Raw genomic sequence first — 24101 nt, 5'->3', positions numbered from 1 at the left:
GAGAGAAAGGGAGATAGAGGGAGAGAGAAAGAGAGGGAGAGAGAAAGAGAGCGAGATAAGGGGGAGAGAGAGACAGGGAGAGAGAGGGAGAGGGGGAGAGAGAAGGAGGAGAGAGAGAGGGAGAGAGAGGGGGAAAGAAAATGGGAAAGAATGAGAGGGGGGAAGAGAGGGAGAGAGGTAGAGAGAAAGAGAGAGAGAAAGGGAGAGAGAGGCTCTGCTCACAGCGATCAAACTGTATAATCCTGTTAAGCACTGTATTCCTTTACTTTCCCTCTCCTTGATCCTTGCTTCCTTCCTTCTCACTCGAGTGACTTAAGGTGCGTTTGATTTCATCTTGACCACTGCACAGCCTCAGACATGAACACTGCAAGCTCCACTGCAAGCTGACGTCCATCAAGCGCTCCTCCTGTGTTTCACCTGCCTGTCGCCTTGTTTCACCCCTCTGTTTTCTGCCGACGTTACACAGACACACAGACGCACGTGTGGAAGCCTCACACTCGATGCCGACACAATCTGACACACGTCCACCACTCACACACTGACACACACACACACACACACACACACACACACACACACGTCTATGTCAGTTCAGCGTTGAGTGTTTGGAAATCCCTCTTCTCTCAACAAAGCCTATTTCACTGACGTAGAGAATCTTCCACATTCACTTAGAACCTTCACTTTCACCTCTGGTTGTGGAGGATTTAGCATCTCAAGGACAGACAAACCACCCATACACACATGCGCATGTTGACACACACATATTGGATGAATACAGCAAGTGTTGGACTTTACAGATGAAGGTTCTGAGCGCCTTGTGTTATTTCTGAGGTTTGGTTGCCTGCATGTGGGAGGACAGCTGCTTTTCTGTTTCTCCTGCAGCGTTGTGCGTTCGAGTAAACAAGCAGGCAGCTACAGGCACATACAAGGACAAATCAATGCAGCAGACACAGCTGCCCCAGCCGTGCTCGTTCCCCTGACCGGCACCACGACAAACAAACACGTATTTGGGATGCAGCGAGCGCGGAGGCATGCTGGGAATCTACCTTGGACTCCTTGATCTTCACAGCGATGATCTGCTTCCTCTGGCGGATGATCTCCACCAGCTCATCACACTCCTCCACCAGCTTGGCTTCATGCATGGCCGTGTTCACCTGGAGACACACATATGTACATACATGAAACATTGGAGCTCATGAACGCTGCTGCTCTGTTATTTAACATTAAAAGGCCGGAAGATGCTGAGGCAAAGTTCATTGAAATTCCGTGAACATGGATCGTTCATTATGCACGAGAAATGGGATGTGTTTGTGTTCATGCTTAATTCAAAAGATCACCTTATTCAAGCTTTTGTAGACACTAATTTATTCATTTAGTACACAAACCTCAAACTTCAGTATGTGGGTGTTTGCGGAGTTATCTAAGTTGTGATGTCATGGAGATCATGTCAGACAAATGAACGTGGCGAACTCACTGAATCTCCACAAGGACTGTGAGGAAATCTTCAACAAATTAAAGTTCTAGAATGAAATCCTCTGATTCACACAAAATAAGTGCAAATTCAGGGCAAATGTGAGAAACGACCCGCAGACGTCTTAATGAGTATCGGCCCTTTGATGAGAGATCACATTTGACTTTTTGTTTGTGTGATCTCTCATTCCTTCAGTCGCTACCCAGGGGTTACGACCATATGTGGCGAGTGAAATGAAGTCTGCTCTGTTACACTTCACTCCACTTCACCGTGACAATCCAGTCCTGCAGCATTTTGCTTCACTCCTAGTGGATTTCCTTCCCGTATTTCTTTCCATCGAATATATCACGAGATTACACATCACAAAAATGCGAGTAATCTTGAAATTACACAATGTGTCGACTCTCTTTCACGCTGTGAACTATCAAAGTACTAACAGCAAAAACACTCATCACTCAGCAAAGCTCATTACAACGCGCGGATCACTTAAGCTTCATTACTCAAACACACCCACACATGCCTGCACACACTCGCTCCATTCTACAAGGAGCCACCGTGTGACTGCAGGTTACTAATTAAACAGGATAAATGCAGTCGCCCAGGATCACAACTCAATAACAGCTGAGCTACTTGGCAACAGATTTAGAGACAATCTTAATCTCCCACCCTCTTCCTCTTTCAACTCCATCCTTCTCCTCCTCCTCCTCCTCCTCCTCCTCTCCTGCTGACATTATCATCCTCAACCTGCTGCACAAACACCGTCACCTACAGCGCTCCTGCCCATTCATCACGCTCCCTCGCAGATTCGCTTGACATCGCTGTGCCAGCCGCGTGTTAAAGCGCGGCGCTGTTGTCGGAGTTGTGCGAGAAACAAGCTCCGGCAAGATTGAACCCCTGCTTAACTGTCAATCAAGTTTTCCGTAAAGGAAAACGCTTGGAATCAGTCAGACTGCTGCCGTAGCTTATACTGCCAGAAAGTGTAATAAAATCATCTTTCAAATGATCTAAGGCTTAAGTTTGATAACGATGCTGATGACAATATTTAGCAAACTAATAGAGATTATCATTTCCTACAGAGCTCGCTAACAACTAAGCCAAGAAGATTTGTCAGATCTTATCGCATTCATCCACTTTCTTTGTGCTTATCTTCTCTGCGGTGCATTCATTCTAATACGCATCTGACATTTAAGTGTGCCAGTCGGTGTCATCCAAACTTTATTTCATGACGCCAAAATGCAGAAAAGAAAACAAGCTTTAGGAAAATATCAGACGATGTGATGGGATCAGCAATAACAATAAGAATCTGCGGTGAATAATAGGAGGAATAGAAAAGCAGGAGGTGTCTAAAATCAGTCAAGTGCATTGTATATCACAGTGGATATGCAACAACAACAACAACAACAACAAAAAGGCCTCACCACATGTCATCCATCTGCACAGGTTTATCCATGAGGGTAATGGCAGCAGTTAAAATGTGTAATTATGGGCATAAATTTTGTCCGATAATGTGATTCAACAATACACCAGCTGAATAAATTACAATGTTTAGTGAAGCTGCAGATTTATTCCAATCAATTCATTCATTTCATAATGATGATTAATAATAATGATTTATAATAGTGTTTTCTCTTTTATCAGATCAGAGCTGTTTCCTGATCACTATAACTGCACTGTAGTTCATCATGTGGACAAACGTGGACAGACAGCTGGACACTGAGTCAAAATGACCGAGTCCGGCCCGACGCAGCTCCTTTTTCTCAAACTAACTGCGGACTGTTCCAGGTTCTGAACGGCTGTTAACCTCTCGCTGACACTGACCATCAGCCATCTTGAAGCAATTCCGTGCTCATTCCCCTCACATCCTGTCCTGCCTCCTGTCCTCTTTTCTTCTCTTGCTCTCCCTCGCGTCTCTCTCCTGACTCGGACTGGTTCCCATTCCGCACACACCTCGTCCTCCTCCTCCCGGACCAATTCAATTTCTCCTCTCCTGCCCACCCCTCCTCCACCTCCTCCTCTTCCTCCTCTTCTTCCTTCCATCCACCATCTCTGCAAAACAGATAGAGGGATTCAGTCTGCCCAGCTTTAATTTGATGCTGTCCACACACACTGTCGGGGTAATTCCCAGAGATTTACAGCACCCAAGTGGCACCTGGCTCTCAAACCAGGGAGATTGGCTTTATGGGTGCAACAGAGGGGAAAAATTTAACCGTGACTCATATATCACGAATATTCTGTCACAAAGTGGTGATTATTGGAACAGCTCCATGGGCGATGAATTTGACTGACCTTATAGGTTGGCACAGTGTTTGTTTGAGCTTTTATAAGCAAACTAGATTTATTCTATTCATTTCACGGTACATTTAATTTGTTTGAAATTGTTTCCACCCCCCCCCCCCTTTTCATTTTCATCAGAAGCCGCAAACATAAAGTTACATAATCCTTGATCACGCCACAGATTAGAGTGTGTGACCATGTGTGTGTGTTTTTGGGCTGATGAAGAGGTTTTGAGAGGGAAGAATGACTGCACGAGGGAAAGCACATAAAAGGGAAGAGGGAAGTTATGATGATTTGTAATAACATGTTGTGTCTTCCTGTTAAAAATCGACAAATAAGTGATGACATTCCGTTCTGGGTTGGATCTCTGCTTGTGCCGTTATCGCACCGCACTCCTGTCCTTGCCGACTGCATATGAAGAGCATATCTACAAATGGAAATGCAAATGGATTTAACTGCAAAAAAAAAGGAAGTGGACTGTTTCATCTCTCTGATGCTCCGGTAAAAAAGAAAAAGGTAGAAGCAGGATAAGACCCGATGCACAGGCTGAGGCAGCGCTACAGCCCATTCACATTCTGCCCACAGCAGGAGCAGGTTCAGTGTACATAAACCCAAACAAGTCTCTGCAAATGGCTAATCAGGGACAAATCTGAGCACTAAACCCAAGGAGACTATCTTCGTCTTCTTTTTTTTAATATCAGTTCTAACATAAACACATTTCCGTGTGCACACAGCTTTAACGCTGAGCTAATTTATTTTTCTCCCAGGTAGCAACACAATTCGAGAGGTCGGACATATTGAGCTGCTTCCTTAACCATTTCTCCAAATTAGGTTTCGCCCTGGCAGACGCGACCCCGCTGTGAGATAAAGTCGTCCGGCTCGGCAGCGTCGGCACCGGGCTTTGTTAAGGAGCTCGTCCTCGTTAAAGAGCTGCCAGCAAACAAGTCTAATCACGGCACTGATCTCAGCTTTCATCAGCGTGAGGCGGCCAAACACCTGAGCGAGCGGAGAGAGAGAGGGAGACGAAGATGAGAGAAGGGAAATCTTCCTATTTCACACTATCCTCACCTGGTCCTGTTGGCTTGACATGTATGAAACTAGACTTCAGGCCTCTGTCCCTCTAAGGCAGAACACAAAGGGGCTCCGGGTACAGAACCATGTAACCGGGTTCCATTCAGACATCGGATAAGCTTGAAAGCAATCTGCATAACATATAGTCTGCAAATCACATTATGTTTACCAGATTTGTCTCAGTTAATTAAGGACATAAGAATATATAATGACTCGCCCATATGACGTCCATTTGATGAAGAAAAAACCTGTTTGATGACTATAATTACGTCTATTCTGAAATGTACGCAATAAGGCAAATGAAGCGGCTCCTCATCCGAGAGCGACTGCAATCTGTCAAACACGTCCACGGCGGCTCAGACTCGTAATAATAAGAGGATAAAAGGAGTGGCATAATGAGGCTGCTAATGAATTGATTTGGAGATGATTGTCCTGTTCTCTGTTGAACTGTTGCAGAGGAGGGAAATGACAGCCCGTGTGTGTGTGTGTGTGTGTGTGTGTGTGTGTGTGTGTGCATCAAAGAGAGCTGCTGATTGTTGCGAGGGAGAATATCCAGCTGGGATAATGTGCAGGAGGCACAGAGGAGCACATCAACCCAAATCAGCACAAACGGAGATAATATGATAATTTAGCACGATGAAACGTTTATTCTTTTAAAAGCTTTGGGGTAAAAAAGAGCGCAGGTGCGGCAGCCATAGTGTCAACATTTACTAAACTGTGTATTGGAGGTGAATACTAATTTTCGTCATTAAGTGGCATTAATCGACTAACCTTGGCATGTTCTAACCCCATATTAGCTACAAGAAAGTGCCCAGGAATCACGCCATCACACCATCACGCCATCATGCATCAGGCACGCTGCACCTGATCCAGGAAGTTATCAGGCCCCACGTGTTCAAAATCAATAACAGGCATCTGGGTGGAGAAACAGTGCGGCCACGAGTGAATGTATTGTGTCCGATGAAAAGGTAACTCCACAAAGTAAACCCCCCGGGGGAAGACGCCGGCACCTCTGACACGCCGGAAGCCGATTCAGCCGGCGTTTGATATCGCACCTTCCTGCATCAATATGGGAGGAAGAGGGAAGGAATTCAGGTCAGGACTCAAACCCCTTTCAAAGAATTCTTGTACTTCACCAGATCTCAGCTTTCTCTCTCTTTTCTACCATGTATCCACCTTCATTGTCCCTTTCCTTCTTCTCATTTGTCCTCCATTCCCTCCCTCTATTGGCACATTAACCAGAGAACATCACGCCGCTCCGCTCCTGCTGTCAATCACCCAACCAGCCTTCTGACATTGACTTAACTAAAGGGAGAAGAGTGCAAACTAGGGCGGGCAAATGTATGGTTTCTCTTATTAATTTGCTTAACAGTTAATGGAGCGTGTGCGTTTGTATGCGTTTGTGTGTGTGTGCCATCGCTTTTCATTTCATTTTGATGAATAAGTGATGAGATGCTGTCGCCGCTGCTGCTGTTGTTGTTGTGAGCACACACTCCACATTGGTATGCAGAGAAAGAAAGTTTTTTACAGCGCGCCTCGTAGTTAATGAATCACGGTGTTGGTTTAATTCGATTGGTTGAACGACTGCATTAGCTACGTTCGTGGACCCTCAGAGTGACTCTGAGAAAATGGAGTCAGACCTGGTTAATAAGAAATGAAGTGATGGCAGCGGTGGAGTGCGTTTGTCCTCTGCGGCCATTAACGTCAAAACACGGAGAAATGATTGCGGTTATTAAGGAGGGAGCGTGTTAAGACAAAGTGTGTGTGTGTGTGTGTGTGTCTGTGTAAATGTTAGTGATGCACTCGACAGCGAAGCATTATGACTCTCCAGTTGGTTTCACCGCGCTAACTCCATTTAATCACAGTGCGAGCCTAAAACGGTAGAGGTCAACGCTGACAGGGTGAGCAATGGTTTTCTGCTGACAGGTGCAGGTTCCGGCCAGGACGCCTGGGCGCAGGGTGTCACAAAAATTGAACAGGGTGAGCCGGGGGAAACATTATTGGCTTGTGACAAGAGAAATAAAGTTTCCACATTCAAAGATTTATACCGTTTGACTGATAATCTTATCTGCTTTGACCCGGGAGCATAAATTTTCCTGGACGGGTGGCGGCGTTGGAAATTAAATAGCCGAGTAAAGCTCCACTCTAGTCTGCAATCAAATCAAACACACCCAAAGTTAAAAGCAGCGTCTCACTTTTACGAGATAGACGTGAGACTTTGAGAGGTGCCAAAGCTTGACTTATGTGGTGGCAAAGTGAAGTGGGGGACAAACACACACACACACATGCTCACACGCAACACATCCACAGGGGAGAGGCCAAGAAGCCAACCCTGACCTCTGACCTCAGGTATTACACGTCTGAAAGTAAGAATGCGCCTGAACTGCGAGCTGAAGCGTACCTCCACCTGCTGGCAGATCTGGATCAGCTTGGCCATTTGGTTCTCCAGCTCGCTGTTCCTCTTCACCAGGTTGGTCAGGTTGTTCTCCAGGGTTTGCTGTGGTGAGAAGAGGAAGGAGCGGAGAGGAGGAGGAGGAGACAAGACTGCGCGTTAGACTATAGCTCATGGGAGAAAGCGTGACATGCTTTATGATGCTTTGGTATGAGACTTTACAGCCACATGCTTTCCTTCATTAATATTTACTTTTAAACCAAAAGCAGAATGAGTAAATGTGTCGAACCACCAAATAACCTTCTTTCTTTAACTGCCAATGTTTCCTGCGTCTTATTGGCTCTCAAGTCTCTTAACTCTTAAGTTCAGACGAAAAAATGGTTGATGAATTTTGTCTCAGATCATCTTAATCAAAACACGCATCTCCATATTTGGCGAGTTCAACATCAATGCACTTATAAAATGTTTATCAGCCAGATCAAATCACAAGAACGTCTGTAAGCTGACAGTCTGCAGATGCATGTTTTTGTGACCTCATTAGAACTGGAGAGATAATAACTACTGTATAGAAGAAAGTTCTTTTCTTTTGTAGCAAGATAATGATGTAACCCTGAATAGCGCCATGAGAACGGACATCAAAATCAAACCTCTGTGATGGTTTCAATCATCAAACAAACATAATTATTAGTCCTAAATGATGACTGTTGGTAATAAATCACACACACACGCACACTCACACTGGCAGGCAAACACGTACAATGAGATGTTAATGAAAACAAGTGAGCGGCGAGCCATGAATGGAGCGAATCAAAGATGACAGCGACGAGAACCGGCATTACCAAACAACGGCCGACCGCAGCTGCAGAGACGGAGGCACAAAGCGGCGGTTTTGAAGGGGCTCGGCTCATGCAAGTGAAAGCAGCACGAGCACCTGTCCGTGCCTGACTGTCTGACTCCCTTTGTCTTGTCTGTCAGGCAGCACCTCCAAACACGCTCCCGCTCTGCCTGTCACTCAGCCTGATGTCCTCTGCCCGTCGTCTATTAGACTTTTTTGCGGCCCGATAATTGATCTGTCTGCCTGCTTATCCACCCCCACGACCACCTAATCCATCAAGGTGTCGTCTACCTGTTTGCCTTTCTATGTCTGTGTGTTGAAGCGGTACGGATGGGGGGTGAGGGGAGGATGGCGAGGGAGAGGAGGGTGTTAAAAAGCAGCGAGGGGAGGGGGGGGGGGGAACTCACCGCAGCACTCGTCTTTGAAGCCTCCATTACTGCATCTGACACTCTGCCCGGGCTCACCTGATAAGCCTACAAATGCACGCACGCACACACGCACGCACCCACACACACAGAAACACACACACACACACAGAAACAAACACACCTTACTGGCAGGATCACACACCAGCAGCCACCTTCATGTACAGCAGTGCAGGAGCAGCACGTCTCAAACAAACAGCAAACGAGACGTGTGTGTGGCACTACCTCCGTTGCACACTCGAGTCACGTCGGGCGAGCCAGCGTTCGGGCATCGAGTCATAGTCGTGCATACGTGTGTGAGTGTGTGCAAAGGAGGTTGTTTGAAGTGGAACATTAGTAATAGGGGACAGATGGGCCGTTAATTTGCAAGCTGGAGGCAGAGATGATTAATACATCAGAACACAGCTGCGTCCCACGAGACAGTAGTGACACAACACCTATGTCCAGGATGTGAGTGTGTGTGTATGTGTGTGTGTGTGTGTGAGTAGATACGTGACAATTAATACATGCATTCATTCACTTTGTAGGTGATTATGTGCATGCTCTTTGTGTATCTGCCTTTAAAGTGACCAGGTATACATGTGGATGTGTGCTCTCTCTCTCTCTCTCTCCCCCTCTGTGTCTGTGTGTGTGTGTGTGTGTCGCTGTCCATAAGTAGGTTGTCATGTGGCTTCATCCTGGCAGGCAGGATTAGAGGCAGAGAGAAGGAAGAAGCCGTGCAACCATCCACAACAAACTCATTACAGCATGCCCAGACATCAAAGATGGAGATGGAGAGAGAGAGAGAGAGAGAGAGAGAGAGAGAGAGAGAGAGAGAGAGAGAGAGAGAGAGAGAGAGAGAGAGAGAGAGAGCGAGAGAGAGCGAGACAGAGAGAGAGAGAGAGAGAGAGAGAGAGAGAGAGAGAGAGAGAGAGAGAGAGAGAGAGAGTCACAGTCAAAAATCGTATTACAGCAGCTTTGGAAACTGAGAGGTTTCTACTAGTTCCTGTCAATTTATCAACCAAACCAGACGATAAATACATTAAGGACAGAGGAAATGATGGAGAGAGACTGAGCTAAAAGGAGAAGTGAAAGAGGAGTGGAATGGCTGAAGTGGAGAACAGAATAAGAGGAAAACATGTGAGGATGAAGGAGGGAGGAGGAGATAACAGTCACGCTGTAATAACCACTTAGTAGCTTGAGGCACAGGATGAGGGCATTAGCATGACATCATAATCATCCGTTCACTCGTTTTGGCGTTGGGTGTGCTGCGTCATGAGAGTGACAGAGAGAGCGAGACGGAGACAGAGACAGAGACGGAGACGGAGACAGAGGGGGGTTGATGGGATGGAAACGGGCACAAGTGTCGTGCTGAGAGGGACAGCTTGGCAGAGTGGCTCAAGTCAGGCCTTTAATTCAGCCCTGCCGCTTCCTTTCCCCATGTTATCACTTTTTCTGTCATCCTCCCTCTCCTCTACATCTCCTCCCTCCTCTGACCTCACTCTCTCTCTCTCTCTCTCTCCTCCCTCGCCTCGCTCTACCCCTCTCGCTGCTTCAGACCTTATTCTGTCCGTCTCTGAGAAGTCACAATTGGAGCTGCCGACAGCCCATCAGCTTGGGTTACATCATGACCCCCTGACAGGAGTTTATTGTGTGCAAGGGCTTCTCTGTCTCGTTATTTTACATTTTCCAATTTGAGACCAAAAAAAGAAGAGACAGATTCCTATTTGTGCTGCTGCAGCTACAGGGACTGGGTCGGAAAAACAGAAATCCTTTCCAAATTATTCACAGCTTCAGCATTCGGAAAAGTCCGCCCCAATGCACAAATGCAAGACAAAAACACATTTGCAAAAATAGAGACACGAGCCAGGGTCCAAAGGAAAGTCGGAAACTAAATAATAATAATTATACCTCATCCAAAACAAGGTCCATCCTAATAAACAACTAATTACTGAGCAGCTTTTCTTTCAGCTGTGATTATGACCATGTGAGCAACGCTGATACATTTGGGTATAAGACATATTAACACACACGCTTGCAGCAACAGACCAGGACCATTTGGACCTGGTGCATTCAAGTCCTGGGTCAAGTGTATCAGTGTCAATCTCTATCCAAACACTGCTAACAATTCGATGCATTCAAAGAGGCGTGGAAATTAAACTACTATCTATAATGTCCACTCAAGACGCTTTCATCTTATTTCTTCAAATGTGTCTCATGTTCAGACCTGAGTGCTTCTGTCAGTTACTGACAGCTGCCGGCTGCTTCTGAAGTGAAACTACACTCATCCTATTACAGTGTCATGTGGTGCTTCCACAAACCCCGACGCTTGGCTATGAGGTCATTGTTACTTTCCAACAGGAACATGAAATGGATTTTATCTCGGGTCAAATTCAAGTTCAAGAGCGCAAGCTTCAGAAAAGTGTTATAAAATCCCATCGCATTGGACAGACTGCTCTTTTTGTTTGAAATATTAAGATGGTTTGCCCCCGGGGGAAATGCTGCTGCTGTTTTATAACAGCGTGAGATTGTCCAGTGGCTAATCTCTGGGTCATTAGGACAACATAACAACAACAACAGAGCTTCCACTGCTGCAACAAAAATTAAACAGAATGCCTGGAGGCCAAGTGTCTGACTTCAAAGTCGTTCTTCTTTTAATTAATTTGAGATCTTCCCCATGCACGACAGAAATAAAGACAGAGAGCGAGAGAGAGAGAGAGAGAGAGAGAGAGAGAGAGAGAGAGAGAGAGAGAGAGAGAGAGAGAGAGAGAGAGAAATGGACAGGAGATTTAACTAGAGAAAGAAGATTTAGAATTTAGGCCGCTCAGGCTCACTTTACAGCTGTTGTTAACAAGAGGCTTTTCAGACACTGGATGTGACAGTAACACAAGCCTTCTGGGAAACAGGCTTTTTGTCTGAGTATAATATTCCATAGGGCAACACTACAGAGGCCGGCGCATTGGTAGCACAGAAGGACAATTGGCGAGTCACACTTGTCTCATAACCCGCTGGCTGAGTCCCAATTAACGGGAGAGACCGGGATGCTTAAAAGAAGCTCAAAAGTTTAAACTGTGTTTCACCGTGCATGATGATCACTCATTAACCAAGAGAGGTCATTTAAGGAAAGAGAGTCTCTGCATTAACAATTCAAAGTTGTACTGTATAGTTCCTGGATAAAGTCCACCGAAACAGTTCTACAAATGTTGAAACTCCAGCGACCTTCAGGCGTGAATGTTCAAAGGGATCTCAAAGCAGCAGGGGTGGCAAATGACGGAGAGGAGAAGAAGAAGAAGAAGAAGAGGAGCAGGGAGAGGAGATGACAGACAGCTGAAAGATGCTTCTTTTATTTTTAGTTCGGCAGAGGAATCGCAATGAAGTCTCTTGGCAAGAACAGCAGAAGGATGTGGGAAAAGGGTAAAAAGTCTCCCACCACACTCAGCCTCTCCCAGCAATCAGCTCCCCTTAAATGTAATGGCTGCAAATCCAATAATAATTCCAATTTTACCCACATGATGGAATTAGGATGAAAAAAAAAGAAGTTCTCTGCACATTTATAAGGGAACGATGAATGATTAAGGAAAAATCAGCCAGCACAAGCTGGCAATTGCTTTTTTGGAACAAAACTTGCAAAAATCAATGTCTGCTTTCAGCCCTGCCAGTATTGGCTTAGGTCAGGGACGAAATCACCTCGAGGCCATTAAAACAAGAAGAATGCACAGTGGGAGTTAAGAATTATAAAAATCCTACAGCAATAGGCGCACATGAAGTAAACCCACATCTGTCAGCCATATTAGATTACAGGCTGAGGAATGTTGTGATATTTGAATGCAAAGAGATGGGAATTCTGCAGGTTAAAGATGACATGAAGAAATGAGGAAAGTGTCTTCAAACCATTGTGACTAAATTTCACAAAATCCTAAAATCTTCCAATGCTGCCTACAAATGCTCTCCGGAATATCGTCATTACCAGTTTAGTAGATGGTGGAGACTATGGATGTACTTGTTTTGTTTTAGTTTAAGTTTTGTTTTAGTTTTTTTAGGTGTTTTAGTTTGTTCAATTTAATCGAATATTGATTTCTTACATGTGTGGTGGACGTGTTCTCCTGTGATCCATAAGCCTTTAGAAGCTGTTTGTTAAAAGGCCCATTGTATAACATTTGTGATTAATGCAAAGTCACTCCTTATTTTAATGAAAATCTAAAATCTACACAATCGTTGTTAAAAAAACATATTTCAAAACTGACAATTTGAGTACTCACCTTCTTTCTTTAACTGCAAATGTTCACAATTGTCCTGTATCTTATACTGTACTAGTTTCTCCACTATTGCTCCTTATGATGCTTTATCTGTTTACACTAATTCCACTAATGTGTCGTGATCAATGCAGTATTGATTTCAAGCAGTGGAATTCCACTGCTCAGCTTAAGTAGAACAGAGTGGAGATCACATGAACAGAGTAAACAGACCCGCGAGTTCTAGCTGCATGAGCGATGACTGAAAATAGAACGGACAACATAGATGGTAACACTGGATAATAAGCATCACACGATCTGTGTTTCAAATAAATACAGAGGATATGTCATTGAGATGCACTCGATATTTCTGTCTCAATAATCCAACCCTCACTCTCTTTGACAATCTGTTTGAGCAGCTTGTCAATGTGGAATCTTCATCTCTCGGCTGATTTATGAACTCTTCCTATCTGCCTGACACTGGAACCCACAGCATAAATCAGCAGGTATGAATGGAAATCTTTTTTCTTTTTTTTTTTGTTAGACGCTGTGCTGCACATAGCAAATTCTTGTTATCTGCGTCCAGCTAGCCACAGTCGATGATATCATTAGGCCGGTGTGAGGAGCTGTGGCCTAGATAAGGAACGTTCTCAGGGCCGACCACTGCGACTCTTTAGGAAAGTCATTACCGTCGCGGCTCTGCTTGGCTGATTTGTTCAGAGGAAGAACGATAGTGCAGCTTTGTCAGAGCAACAACACGGTTTTGAATAGAACAACAACATATATGGTGACAAATAATGATAATAATAATGATATAATAATAATAATATGCGCATGATTAAGTGTATTGCTAGGATAAGGTAATAGAAACAGGGGACACAGGTATGCTTCTGTTCCAGTACAACATTGAAAAGATGAAATGGCAATATGACACACCTCCTTTTACTAATTCTAATATACTGCCCGCCAAATCTTAGTTATCCCTGCTGAGAATTAGGCAAAGACAATAAAAGTCTAATAATAACAATAATCCAGCACAAGGCACAACGTAGTTCTACGGCACTTCCAGCTAAACACCAATAACTATGAGATTTCACAAAGGAAGAACTATTGCCTCTTTCTAAAGCCATTTTCGTCTCATGTTGATAAATCTTACAGAAGAAATTGATTGTAGAAAAAGGTCAACACAGCATTTTTCCCACTGATAGGGGCTTCAGAAGTCCAGAAATCAATGCAGCCACAAAAAGCAGAATTAGCTTTGAGCAGAAGCATGGCTGCAACTGCAAATCCTTCAACGCCTGTAAAGTGGGCAACCTGACTGGTTTCACAGCAGGTTACTGGACAGCCTTCTGGAAAAAGTAGGAAATCACAGTCTAAAGTGGAATTACACATGGCAGGCTGAGAGAAGGTGGATGTAAGTGAATGTTGTCATCATTTGGTGGTAAGGATTAAAGTAGTATAATGTTGTAGAATCTTTCCCCAACATCGTTCTGTGCGTCTGCCTGTGCTTGAGTGGGTGACTCAGAGACAGAACAAGAATAGGATGGCGGTAAACAGAAGAAGAACAGGGTGAATCCCCTGCTTAGCTTGAAGCAAAATTGCCCCAAAACATGTGCTGCTGTGAGGTGAAATGCCTGTTTTAAAGTGAGGCAAGGAATTTATGCTTTTTATGTTTTTCTTCACTGAAACGAGGAAGGGCACTTAGGGTTCAAAGACACAATAAGGAGAAAGCCCTTGCTAGTTCTCCTTGCCTGTAATCTCATGCATCGACTACGGCAAAGCCTCACTTGCAGGTCTGCCAGGGTGTACGCTCGAACCCTGCCGCCGCTCTTTAACCAGGGAAAAAAGCCAAAATGTCACTCCACTTTTCGACTTTCCACTGGATCATACCAAGGTCAAGTCCTACATCCTGAAGAGAACATCACCAACCTTCCTAAACCCTCTCATTCCTTTCAACTCTGCTTATGAACAGTGTCTCGTGTTGAGTCTCCACCAAGCTCAGTTCCTCCATTTTATCCTCTTTAAAAAGGTCGAGACCAAACGATCCCACAGACGCCTCCAAATTTCAGCCTTGGTACGCACAATTGAGCTGGTACTCTGCTCTGCGTGACTTATTCTTCATGTTCCCCCCCCCCTTGATCAGGTCGATGCTCATGCTGTATTACACCTCATTTGTATGCATTAGAGGCTTTTTCAATCTCTCACCTGTCTGGCTTCAAACAAGCGCCACAATAAAAGGTCTGCCTGCTTGTTGCCTCGATTTTTGGAAGATTTGGAGTTGGTAGCAGATGCGGCAGCGTGTGAGTCGGAACACGGGCAAACTTATTAGGCAGCATGCGCGTCATTTGTCAGCGAACACCTGTCCTCTGTGTGTACCTCCCACCGCACCAGCACAGAGCAGCCTACAGCGCAGCAGACTTGACTAACTCCTTCTCCTGCTGATTAGTCCATTGCAAATAGTTCTAATACTCACAAATTAATTTGGCCACAATCCCTGCTTAGCCCCCCTTGCATGCAAAAGCAGACAAAAAGGAGTAAGAGTAAAAGAACAGTCAGAGTAAACCAGGCAGACAGACGAGCAGCACGCGCTTACATTTCATTGGATGTAATGCAATTATCCGGCGGGAGGCTGGTTGGTATATTCATATGACATGGTTATTCATTTTGCCTTATTTGCTAAAATGCAATAACAGCGAGAGCAATGTGTTGCTCCTAAGTCATTCTGACTGATGGGAACCCAGAGGCTGTTGTTTGGGCTCCATGTTTGTTTCTGAAACCCCTGAGTCATTTGTGTAATGAAAAATATCGATGTCATCTCCACCAAGCACAGCTATGATTTTCAGCTTATTTGGTCTCAGAAGCAAATACCATGAAAAGAGTGATATTAATCTAGTTCAGAATAAGCTCCCGTCTCTTTAAAATATTCCCTGTGTTAAATTAACATGAATGATGAAGCAAGCAGCCACACGTTAAGAATGCAAGATGTGTGAAAGACAAAGTATGTTTGTTCAATTAACAGATTATCAACAGAAATATCATGAATTTACAAATCTTTGAGGGATGCACAGTGGAACAATGCGAGGCGATTGATTTGGCTGCGACTTCATGCTACATTAAGTGTGTGATTAAACTGAAAAAAAGAGTTTATGCACAGATCTGCACACAAATAACACGGCGTAATGAGAAGTGCGGCTTGACACGCAGGGACGAGTGATTGCTGCTGCGGGAGGAGTTTGTTAAGACGACCGATCGGGCAGCAAAAAACCCGAGATGAAGCGCAGAAGTCGTGCATCTGTAAACAATACCGACGTGTGCATAAGCGTAATAATATTCTGCTACAGGAGCCAAAAGCGATTCAATTTCCGTTTGCTGCACAAATCTAATTTCATTTCTGTTACTTAATCATTGTAATCCTGATTAAAACGACCAGGCTTGTAAAAGAGACAGACGCAGCAGTGTGTGTGTGTGTGTGTGTGTGTGTGGTGCCCTTGAGCCTTAAAGTGTCATGACGACCACACTGAGAGAGACAGAGGGGGAATCAACCCAGCAAAGAAAGGGGAAAGTGGAGCGAGCAGAAATTTGGAATTGACAAATGATCACTGACTTGTTTGACAATGAAGTGATGTCATATCAAGTGTTGATATGATTTCTAAATGTTAGAGTGAGAAAATGTCATATTCTGAGACATTTCCAAAGCTGTTACCTTGTATTCTGTCATACTGTATTTCTTAAGTTTTATGTCTCCTCTTAGATTTTACCCTTAAAAGCGTAAAACTTAAGTCTCGGGAACATTTTGAAACACTGGCAGAGAACATTCGGCAGGTTATTCTCCTGAGATCCAGGGATTTCCGAGCTGGTGTGTGCAGCCTTGCCTGTGACGACTCGGTGAGTAACTGACATGACAGTTTCCGAGTTTCTCATCACAGCCCCTCAGCTTTGAGAGCCATTGACAGTGTTGTGGCAAATCGCTTTTGGCAAAGTGAAATGCCGCGTAACCTCACTTGTGACTGACACAGGGCACGCAGGACCGTTGCACTTTACGTGCGCTTGACAAACATTGGAATTGCTGGGATTTCTTTGTTTCAGCTGGTTTGTGTATGTTTCTCACTCTCTCTCCGCAGGGATTTCTCATCTACCGATAACGAATAGAGGACTAGTTCCGGTTTATTGGAATTTGCAGTGGGATGCAGCTGTCACACTATAGATGCCACCTGCTTTAATTTCCATAAAGTTGTTTTCAGAATAAATGAGGTCGGCACGAAGATGAAACCATCCGAGATATTGACTTTTACTTTACCCATTGAACTGTGCCGACAGCTGTCTGTAGGTTTGCCAGGGGGATTTCTCTCATGTTTAATCTCTCGTCCTTTCCTACAATGTCACCTGTCCCGTCTCCCTTAACTCTGACCTTCATCGTCTTGTTCTCGGCTTCTCTCTCTATTCTTTACCAAACTAATCCGCCCCCTTTGTCACTTTCAAAGCCTGCTGTTGGGAGGGACCGTCTCCCACCTGGTAATCGCACAAGAGGGACAACTGAAGCTATCCAACGTATCATCTTCCTTTTAAAATCTCATAAAGTTCATATGAGCTGACACTGTAGGTTATGGGAGGTTCAAATCAGCTGTAAACACACTGGCAGACACATGCAGGAACACGTGTCAAGGTGTGTGCTTAAGCACGTCTACATGCCAAATAACCATCAGTACGGACGCATGAGTTCAGGGGAAAAAACAGCAGGTGCTGTGCACAGAAGGCTCTGACATAACGCAGGTGTGGCTGTAAGCTACTTCCTTTCTTTCAGCTTCTGTTCACCTCAAACAGCTTTCCTGCCTCGACTACACCTCAACTTCAATCACATTATCTGGAGAATCCAGATTCCCAGCAGTTAAGGGCCTAATTCATTGGCATTTTGAATGATTTGCTTCAACTCTGTGCACCAGGAGGGTAAACGCTTGAAAAGGACTCACCTGGGCATAACTGTAAGAAACAGAAAGAAGCAGAATTGGTGTCACGAAAGGGACACAGCGGTTATGTTATGTTTGCTGCTGTGGTGAGAGTGATAGAAGATAATGCCACCCTGAGACCTGTTAGAGGGACACGGTGAGATTTCCCCCCCTGAAGCTTTTTATCTCGCCTGCCACATTGTGACCCCCCCTGGGGCTCTGCAGGCTTTCAGTTGTACAACCCGAGACGAAAAAAGGGCCCGGCTCTCATCTGAACAGACACACACACACACACACCTACAACATAAACATGCAAAAAGGTAACCACATGAGACACATCTGCACAAACTCAAAGAAACATGAACTTTGAGATACACGGACACAACACACTCCCAAACTCCTCCCGCCCACACACACACACTCATACTGTCTGTGGTCAGTGACAAGACGGAGTGTCTCTATTAGTGTCAAAGCTGCTGTGTCCACTGTAACAGATGGCTCAGTGTCTTCCGAGGGTGCCAATGCAATTTATTCTAACTATAGTGGACACTACTGTACTTTCCCTCAACTAATTAGACCACCGGGCGCAGAAGGCAGGTCAATACATCACGTCACTATCATGTACATATATACTGTATATACTGTATATTTATATATATTTATGTATGTATAGATATATATATACGATGAGGTCATGTCACACAGTGCTGATGGTAGGGACATAACATCTATATATGAACCTTGTTACTGTGCCAGCTGCTGGCAGGATGCCAAGGAGACGAGACGGACACGGCAGCAAGAGGAGGACGACGGGAAAGACGAAGAGAGAGGGAGAGCGAGAGCGCCAGTAAAGGAGAGAGGAAGTGACAATGACTGAAGAGAAACAGTGATTATCTCTGTACTCATAGAGATTCTGACATCCGCAGACATATTGCTTTGACTCTGGCTGTGACAACTTATAACACCGCCGACGCTTCATGCTGAGAATCCCCCCGGCAGCTTCGTTCAAAGTGTGGAAATGAAAAAACCTTCAGGGATGACAGCCTAAGTGCAAAATCACATAACCCCCAGCCGAGGTATCAAGTTCCTCTGTTAGATTTTCCTGATTAGGCCAGACGCTGGAGTTATAGAGCGGGGAAGCGTTCTGGACAGTGTCTGTGACAGTAACGGGGCCTGGCTGCAAATAGGAGAGACACATTCCCTGCGTTCTTGCAATTCTGCACGCTCGGCTCTTCGGCCAGACATTCCTCCAAAGTGCGACTCCCCGGGGCGCTTCACTTCCTTTTCATAACCCAATCCAAACAAAAATTTCCAGTAATGTTCTGGCTGCCGGCTAACGTCATAATCAGGATCAGCACTGTGATATTTCTCTACACCAAACATAGCAAACGGAACCTTACATCCTTTATTAGAATCTGGTACGTAAATGCGACGCCCCCACCTGCTCACTGAAAGGTCATGCATGTCAGGGTCGCTAAAATCCAGCCAGCACTTGCAGATTTGTAGAAATGAAACCTTGAAACAGATATCATTTTAATATTTCTTCTCACCGAGGTGTGGCTATAAGAATGAAGGACTCGGCAATGAAAAAGAAATGAAACCGCAACAGCTCGGCAGCTTTTACGAGTGCTGATGGCGGGATTATTCTGAGGGGACGTTATAAAAGAGGGCCACAGAACCGCCTGGCAAACACCCAACGTGCCACTGACCAAAAGAGTGTGTGTGTGTGTGTTGCCTAGAAGCAAATATGGGGCAGGCAGATATGGTTTGACCTGACTTATGAATTCAAGAAAGAGTAAATATTTAAACCAAAGATTCTATCCATTTAAGAAATGGAAAGCGCGTGTGTGCGTGTGTGTTCTGTATGCATGCGTTCACACACACACGTCTGTGTGTGCCTTTCCTTTGGTGGGGACTGGGGTGCTTCCTGCCTGCTCCTGTCGCTGCCGCACTGGACACAGAGAATAAGTGATGTGTCCCTTTTTTAGAACCCATAAAAGAAGCCGTGCGTGCTATAAAGCATGCATCAGCGCCTCGATCTCTCTCATCAGCTTTAAGAGAGAGACGTTGGAGCGCAGCGCTGTTAACCTGTGTTCTCAATCTCTCTGTCACATGAAATGAACAACCACCTGGGTAAATTAAGTTTGCAAAGTCAATTCACGGTCACATTCCCCTGCTGCTTTCTCTGCTTTTTACTCTTGAAGCGGGATTCTGCCTGCGACCTTGTGGGTCTGATTAAATTGTACATTTTGGACCAGCGCTCTGTCTCTGGCTCGTTAGATGTCTGGTTTTACTCGCAAGAGACCCACGTCCATTTGTGGATTTTGGTGAGCACAGAGAAAGGTGATATCACTCAGACGAAACAGAGAGTCTAGCTGCGTAACCTTAATCAGTGCAATTCTGTTTTTGCCCCAAAATTGACTGCGTGAACCTTAATTTTCCGGTTCATCTTGTGTGATGCTTTGACTGTAAATGGACTGTAAGCTTTTATCCAAAGCACTTTACATTAACCTTTACATTCACCCACTCATGCAATGATGGCAGGGCCCTATCATGCAAGGAGCCAACCTGCACAGGAGCAGTTAGGGTCTCAGTGTCTTTCTCAAGAACACTTACACTAACATCCCGGAATCCAACCAGGAACATTCCAATCCCTAGACGACCGCTGCACCTTCCTGAGCCACAAGTGTTTGTCAGGCTGCCTGTGTCACCCAAATGTCGCCTGCGTCCCTTAATCATGTCAATGCAACTGCATCAGAGAAAAGTTTCACACGAATGGAATGCACTGTGGAACATTTCTGTTCAAAGCCGCCGGGAGATGGATGAGAAAATTCTCCTCAGCTGGTCAAAACAACACGAAGATGCTCTGGAATTCACCTCACATACATAACACATTCCCTATTTGGAGTACCTGTGATAGGATGATTGTACTATGGATGAAATACACCACAGCGATGAGACAAGGGAGCCCTAAATCAGATCGAACCTCTTCGGTAATGTCAATGTAAAGCAGTCTTGGGAAGCATCCAAACTAAGAAATGTTTATCCTACTTATCCCTTAACCATTGCTCCAAATAACCAATCTTTAGTTCTCACATTACTAAAGAATATCTGTAACCTCTTTTTTCCTCTTTATTAATCTGCCACTGCCTCTGTGTGATCTAATTCTTTTGCTCCTTTAACTCCTACAGGTTTGCACCAGGCCGACAAATTGCTGACTGCATTTTCCTCACTGGTTATAATGTTTGCCTATGCAGCTTCAGAGTCAATAATAGCAAAAACCCGACCCAAAACTGAGCAATGTAACACCAAAATTTACGAGATGATGTTCATTAAAGTGTAGTAAACGCAGACGGGCAATATTGGTTTTTCATTAACATCTGTAGCTACGCTTGTCATGGCCCATATCCAATTCTACAACAACACCCGGGGTCAGTCAGCAGTTTTTCAGAATAAATTCCTCAGAAGTGAAGTTGTAATAAATGGGAACAGCTGTCTGGGAGCCAAAACCTAAAGTGGACATATTCATTACTTTGAGCAGAGGCAGGAGCCAAATAAAACTTCAACAGAAAGTTTTATGCTGTTTTTACAATATGTTAATTTTATAATATGAAACATTATGTCGCTTGAGTTTAAAAGACTGTATTACAATCTCATAGCTGCAGTTTGCACTCAGTGTCTGCGTTATGATCGGGCACCTGGTCAGCATGATATGTTATGGCTTTAATTAGAGCCAGGGAGGTAGGAGGACATTTGGGATGTGAGGGTTCTATTGGACTTCTGTCAGCGTTTGGTTTTGGCTTGAAACTCATTCAAATGACTTCAATCCACTCCTCAGCTTTTTACGAGATACTGATGATTCCACAGAACCCCTCGAAACCATTAGCTATAATTATTGTTCCCACAGCACGGCTCACAGATAACTAAGCATTGTTCTATTTTCGTGTAACGGATGAATCAGACGTCCCCGTTGTCCTCAGCTCACTGCTGTCACTGCTTCAAACTATGCACCTTCCCATGGGCGACACACTGCGTCTGCCTGGTGGACGTCATAGCATGATGCAGAGTTTATCACAGACACAGCAAAACACAACGTAATACATAATACTCCCTCATCCTTTGTGCATTTAGACATGTATGCATATGTGTTGTATGATCTTATATGTATGTCAGCTTTGCTCATTTATTTTAACTGAAAACGCCACTCTGTGATTAACATCGTTCCGTTTCATTACATCTCCACAATCCTTCTTAAATCCCTCAAGACGCTAGAATGCAATTTCTAAATTAACTGCTGTATTAATGTTCATGAACTGCACGTGTCATCAGTTTGCTTCCCTTTCCACTCGTATCAAATGAGCTGTCCCACGGATTATTGCAGATTAATACTGGAAAGTGTGTGCTCATCACGCTTTCTGGGTAAATAATTTGGCACTATATCAAACACTGGAACCATAATGCTTGGAAGAGGGTTGGAAAGTAATACCAGCAGGGCAAGATGAGTTTCCAGTGTTGATTAATATGTCAAATCGTCTTAGGTAAAGGAGCTGGTGTGGCGTGTTCCTGCCGATAATCTGACCAAAATACATAGTAATGACTTTATGCCCTACAGTGCATTGTGGGATACCGTGTGATACGCAGCGTCCCAACAGAGATAATGAAATAGGGTATATCACACATTCTAATAACAGACACACACACATGAAACTCATTAAAACATAGATGAATGCACTGTAAGCACAGGAGTGTGTTTGGTAGAGACACGGAGCAAATGTGCATTTACCTGCTTCTCAGTCACAGTGAGTCTCCGTGAGTTAACAAAGTTTCAGATGCTCAGCTCAGCTTTGCCACTTTTGCTGCTTCTCATAGTTTTACACTCAAATACACGAAGTACACACACACACACACCTTCAAGTGCCTGAGTGCCAGTTTTCAACCTTTTAAAAGGCAAGAAAGGAAAACTCAAGGCAGTGAAGTAAGGTAGGTTGGTTCCGCCGCCGTAAATACTGAGGGCAAATACAGTTTTACTCTTTTTACAGCAGGATAGGACATTTTTTTAAATTATAATCCCAGAAAATTCTCAGGGTTCAGAAATAGTTTTTTGGCTTCAAATGTAGCACATGGCACTAAAACGCCACATGAATGAAATCATTTAAAGTCTCCAGCTTTGGAATAAAGGCAACCAGCACATGTATTTAATGGCCACATTAAGGACAGGTTGTATTTAGCTCTGGTCACCCAACTAACTATAGTGCTGATGAATTTGATTCATGATTAAATTGCCTGAACTGAGGATGACCATGATCCAGAGGCACACGGTGTCCTTGATGGAAAAAGATGAGGAGGGATATGAGCAGAATGAAACATTTTCGTGTCTGTTTTTACATGCGGTGTGGATGATCCTCAGAGATTACATGCATAACACTGTATCAGTGCTGACTCCTAAGCTCTTAAAAGCTTTCCACTTTCTCTCTGAATAAATTGTGCATATGCACGTTGCAGTGGCTCTGGGTGATTTGATGACAAGCTGTTTTTTTTATCACACACTCAATTTTACGACGGGTTAGCGTGAAACGTTTGCGCAATGCATACATGATGCATCGACAGGGGAGCGCCTGTGTGCACAGTGAAGTTCTCGCACTTATATCTGAAAGAAAAACACACACGCGCACGTGCATACACATCTGATAATAACATTAAATGTACACAGAAGCGGGGCACAGCTACTAAAAGCCTTGTGCTACATCCCCTGATGGTCCTATCTGTGAACGTTCTCCAGACTGAGCTGTGATTCCCCCTGGCATCACACACTCAGCTCCCAATCACTCCACACATGTTAGACCTAATAGCGCCCGCTTCCACACATACGCACACCCACACGTGCTTGCAGGCAAACACACACCTGTGAATGTGACACACGAGCACGCATATTTGCAGGAAGCCATGTGCCCTCCTACACACAACACTGTAGGTGTGTGAGCCTCTCTAGCAATGTGCTGCAGTGTAGAGGGAAGGATGCAGGAGGAGAGAGAGAGAGCAAAGTGACAGAGAAGAGGTGAGAAGTAATATATTAGCTAAATAAATATAAATACATATTGCCAAAACATTGTCAAATGTGATACAAAAGCTGTTAGAAGTACATTTTATGAATAAGCACTAGTGTTTGGAACCATTCCCTACTTCTTTAACGGTAGATGGAGACATCATTGTGTTGCTCTAATCTAGCAGAAAGCCAAAGACTCCTGAATAACACTGATGGCGGATGTTATTATAATACTGAGTAATGAGAAAGTACTGGTGTATGAATGCGAGAGAGGAAAATGTGTGTTTATGTGTACAGGGGGGAGGAAAGGAGAAGTTGGGTGTAGAGGAGGAGAGGAAGGACGGTAATAGGGATTATGTGTGGTTGAATACTTGACATTCCCACCTTTATAATTCCCCCCCAAAGCATTTTTACTGTGTGTTGCCAATGCACGCAC

The 24101-nt window shown here is 44.5% G+C and overlaps 1 protein-coding gene across 2 annotated transcripts in view; it reads right to left on the bottom strand.

The window, feature by feature from the left end:
* The window catches only part of mid2 (midline 2), a 67975-nt gene that overhangs the window by 20638 nt on the left and 23236 nt on the right, over positions 1–24101 (bottom strand). The window contains exons 3-5 of one of the 2 annotated variants that reach the window (XM_076159632.1): positions 8451–8516; positions 7218–7313; positions 1047–1154 (exon numbers count right to left, since the gene is read on the bottom strand). In XM_076159632.1, coding sequence (XP_076015747.1) covers positions 1047–1154; positions 7218–7313; positions 8451–8516 — 270 coding nt within the window. The remainder of the gene's footprint in view (positions 1–1046; positions 1155–7217; positions 7314–8450; positions 8517–24101) is intronic. The other variant, XM_076159633.1, reaches the window with a different exon arrangement.

The sequence above is a fragment of the Genypterus blacodes genome, unplaced genomic scaffold (assembly GCF_046128005.1).
Source record: "Genypterus blacodes isolate CSIRO-AG114 ecotype Tasmania unplaced genomic scaffold, CSIRO-AGI_Gbla_v1 ptg000098l_1, whole genome shotgun sequence".
Taxonomy (NCBI): Eukaryota; Metazoa; Chordata; class Actinopteri; order Ophidiiformes; family Ophidiidae; genus Genypterus; species Genypterus blacodes.
Note: the sequence above shows the minus strand (reverse complement) of the source record. Positions and strands in the feature narration are given on the sequence as shown.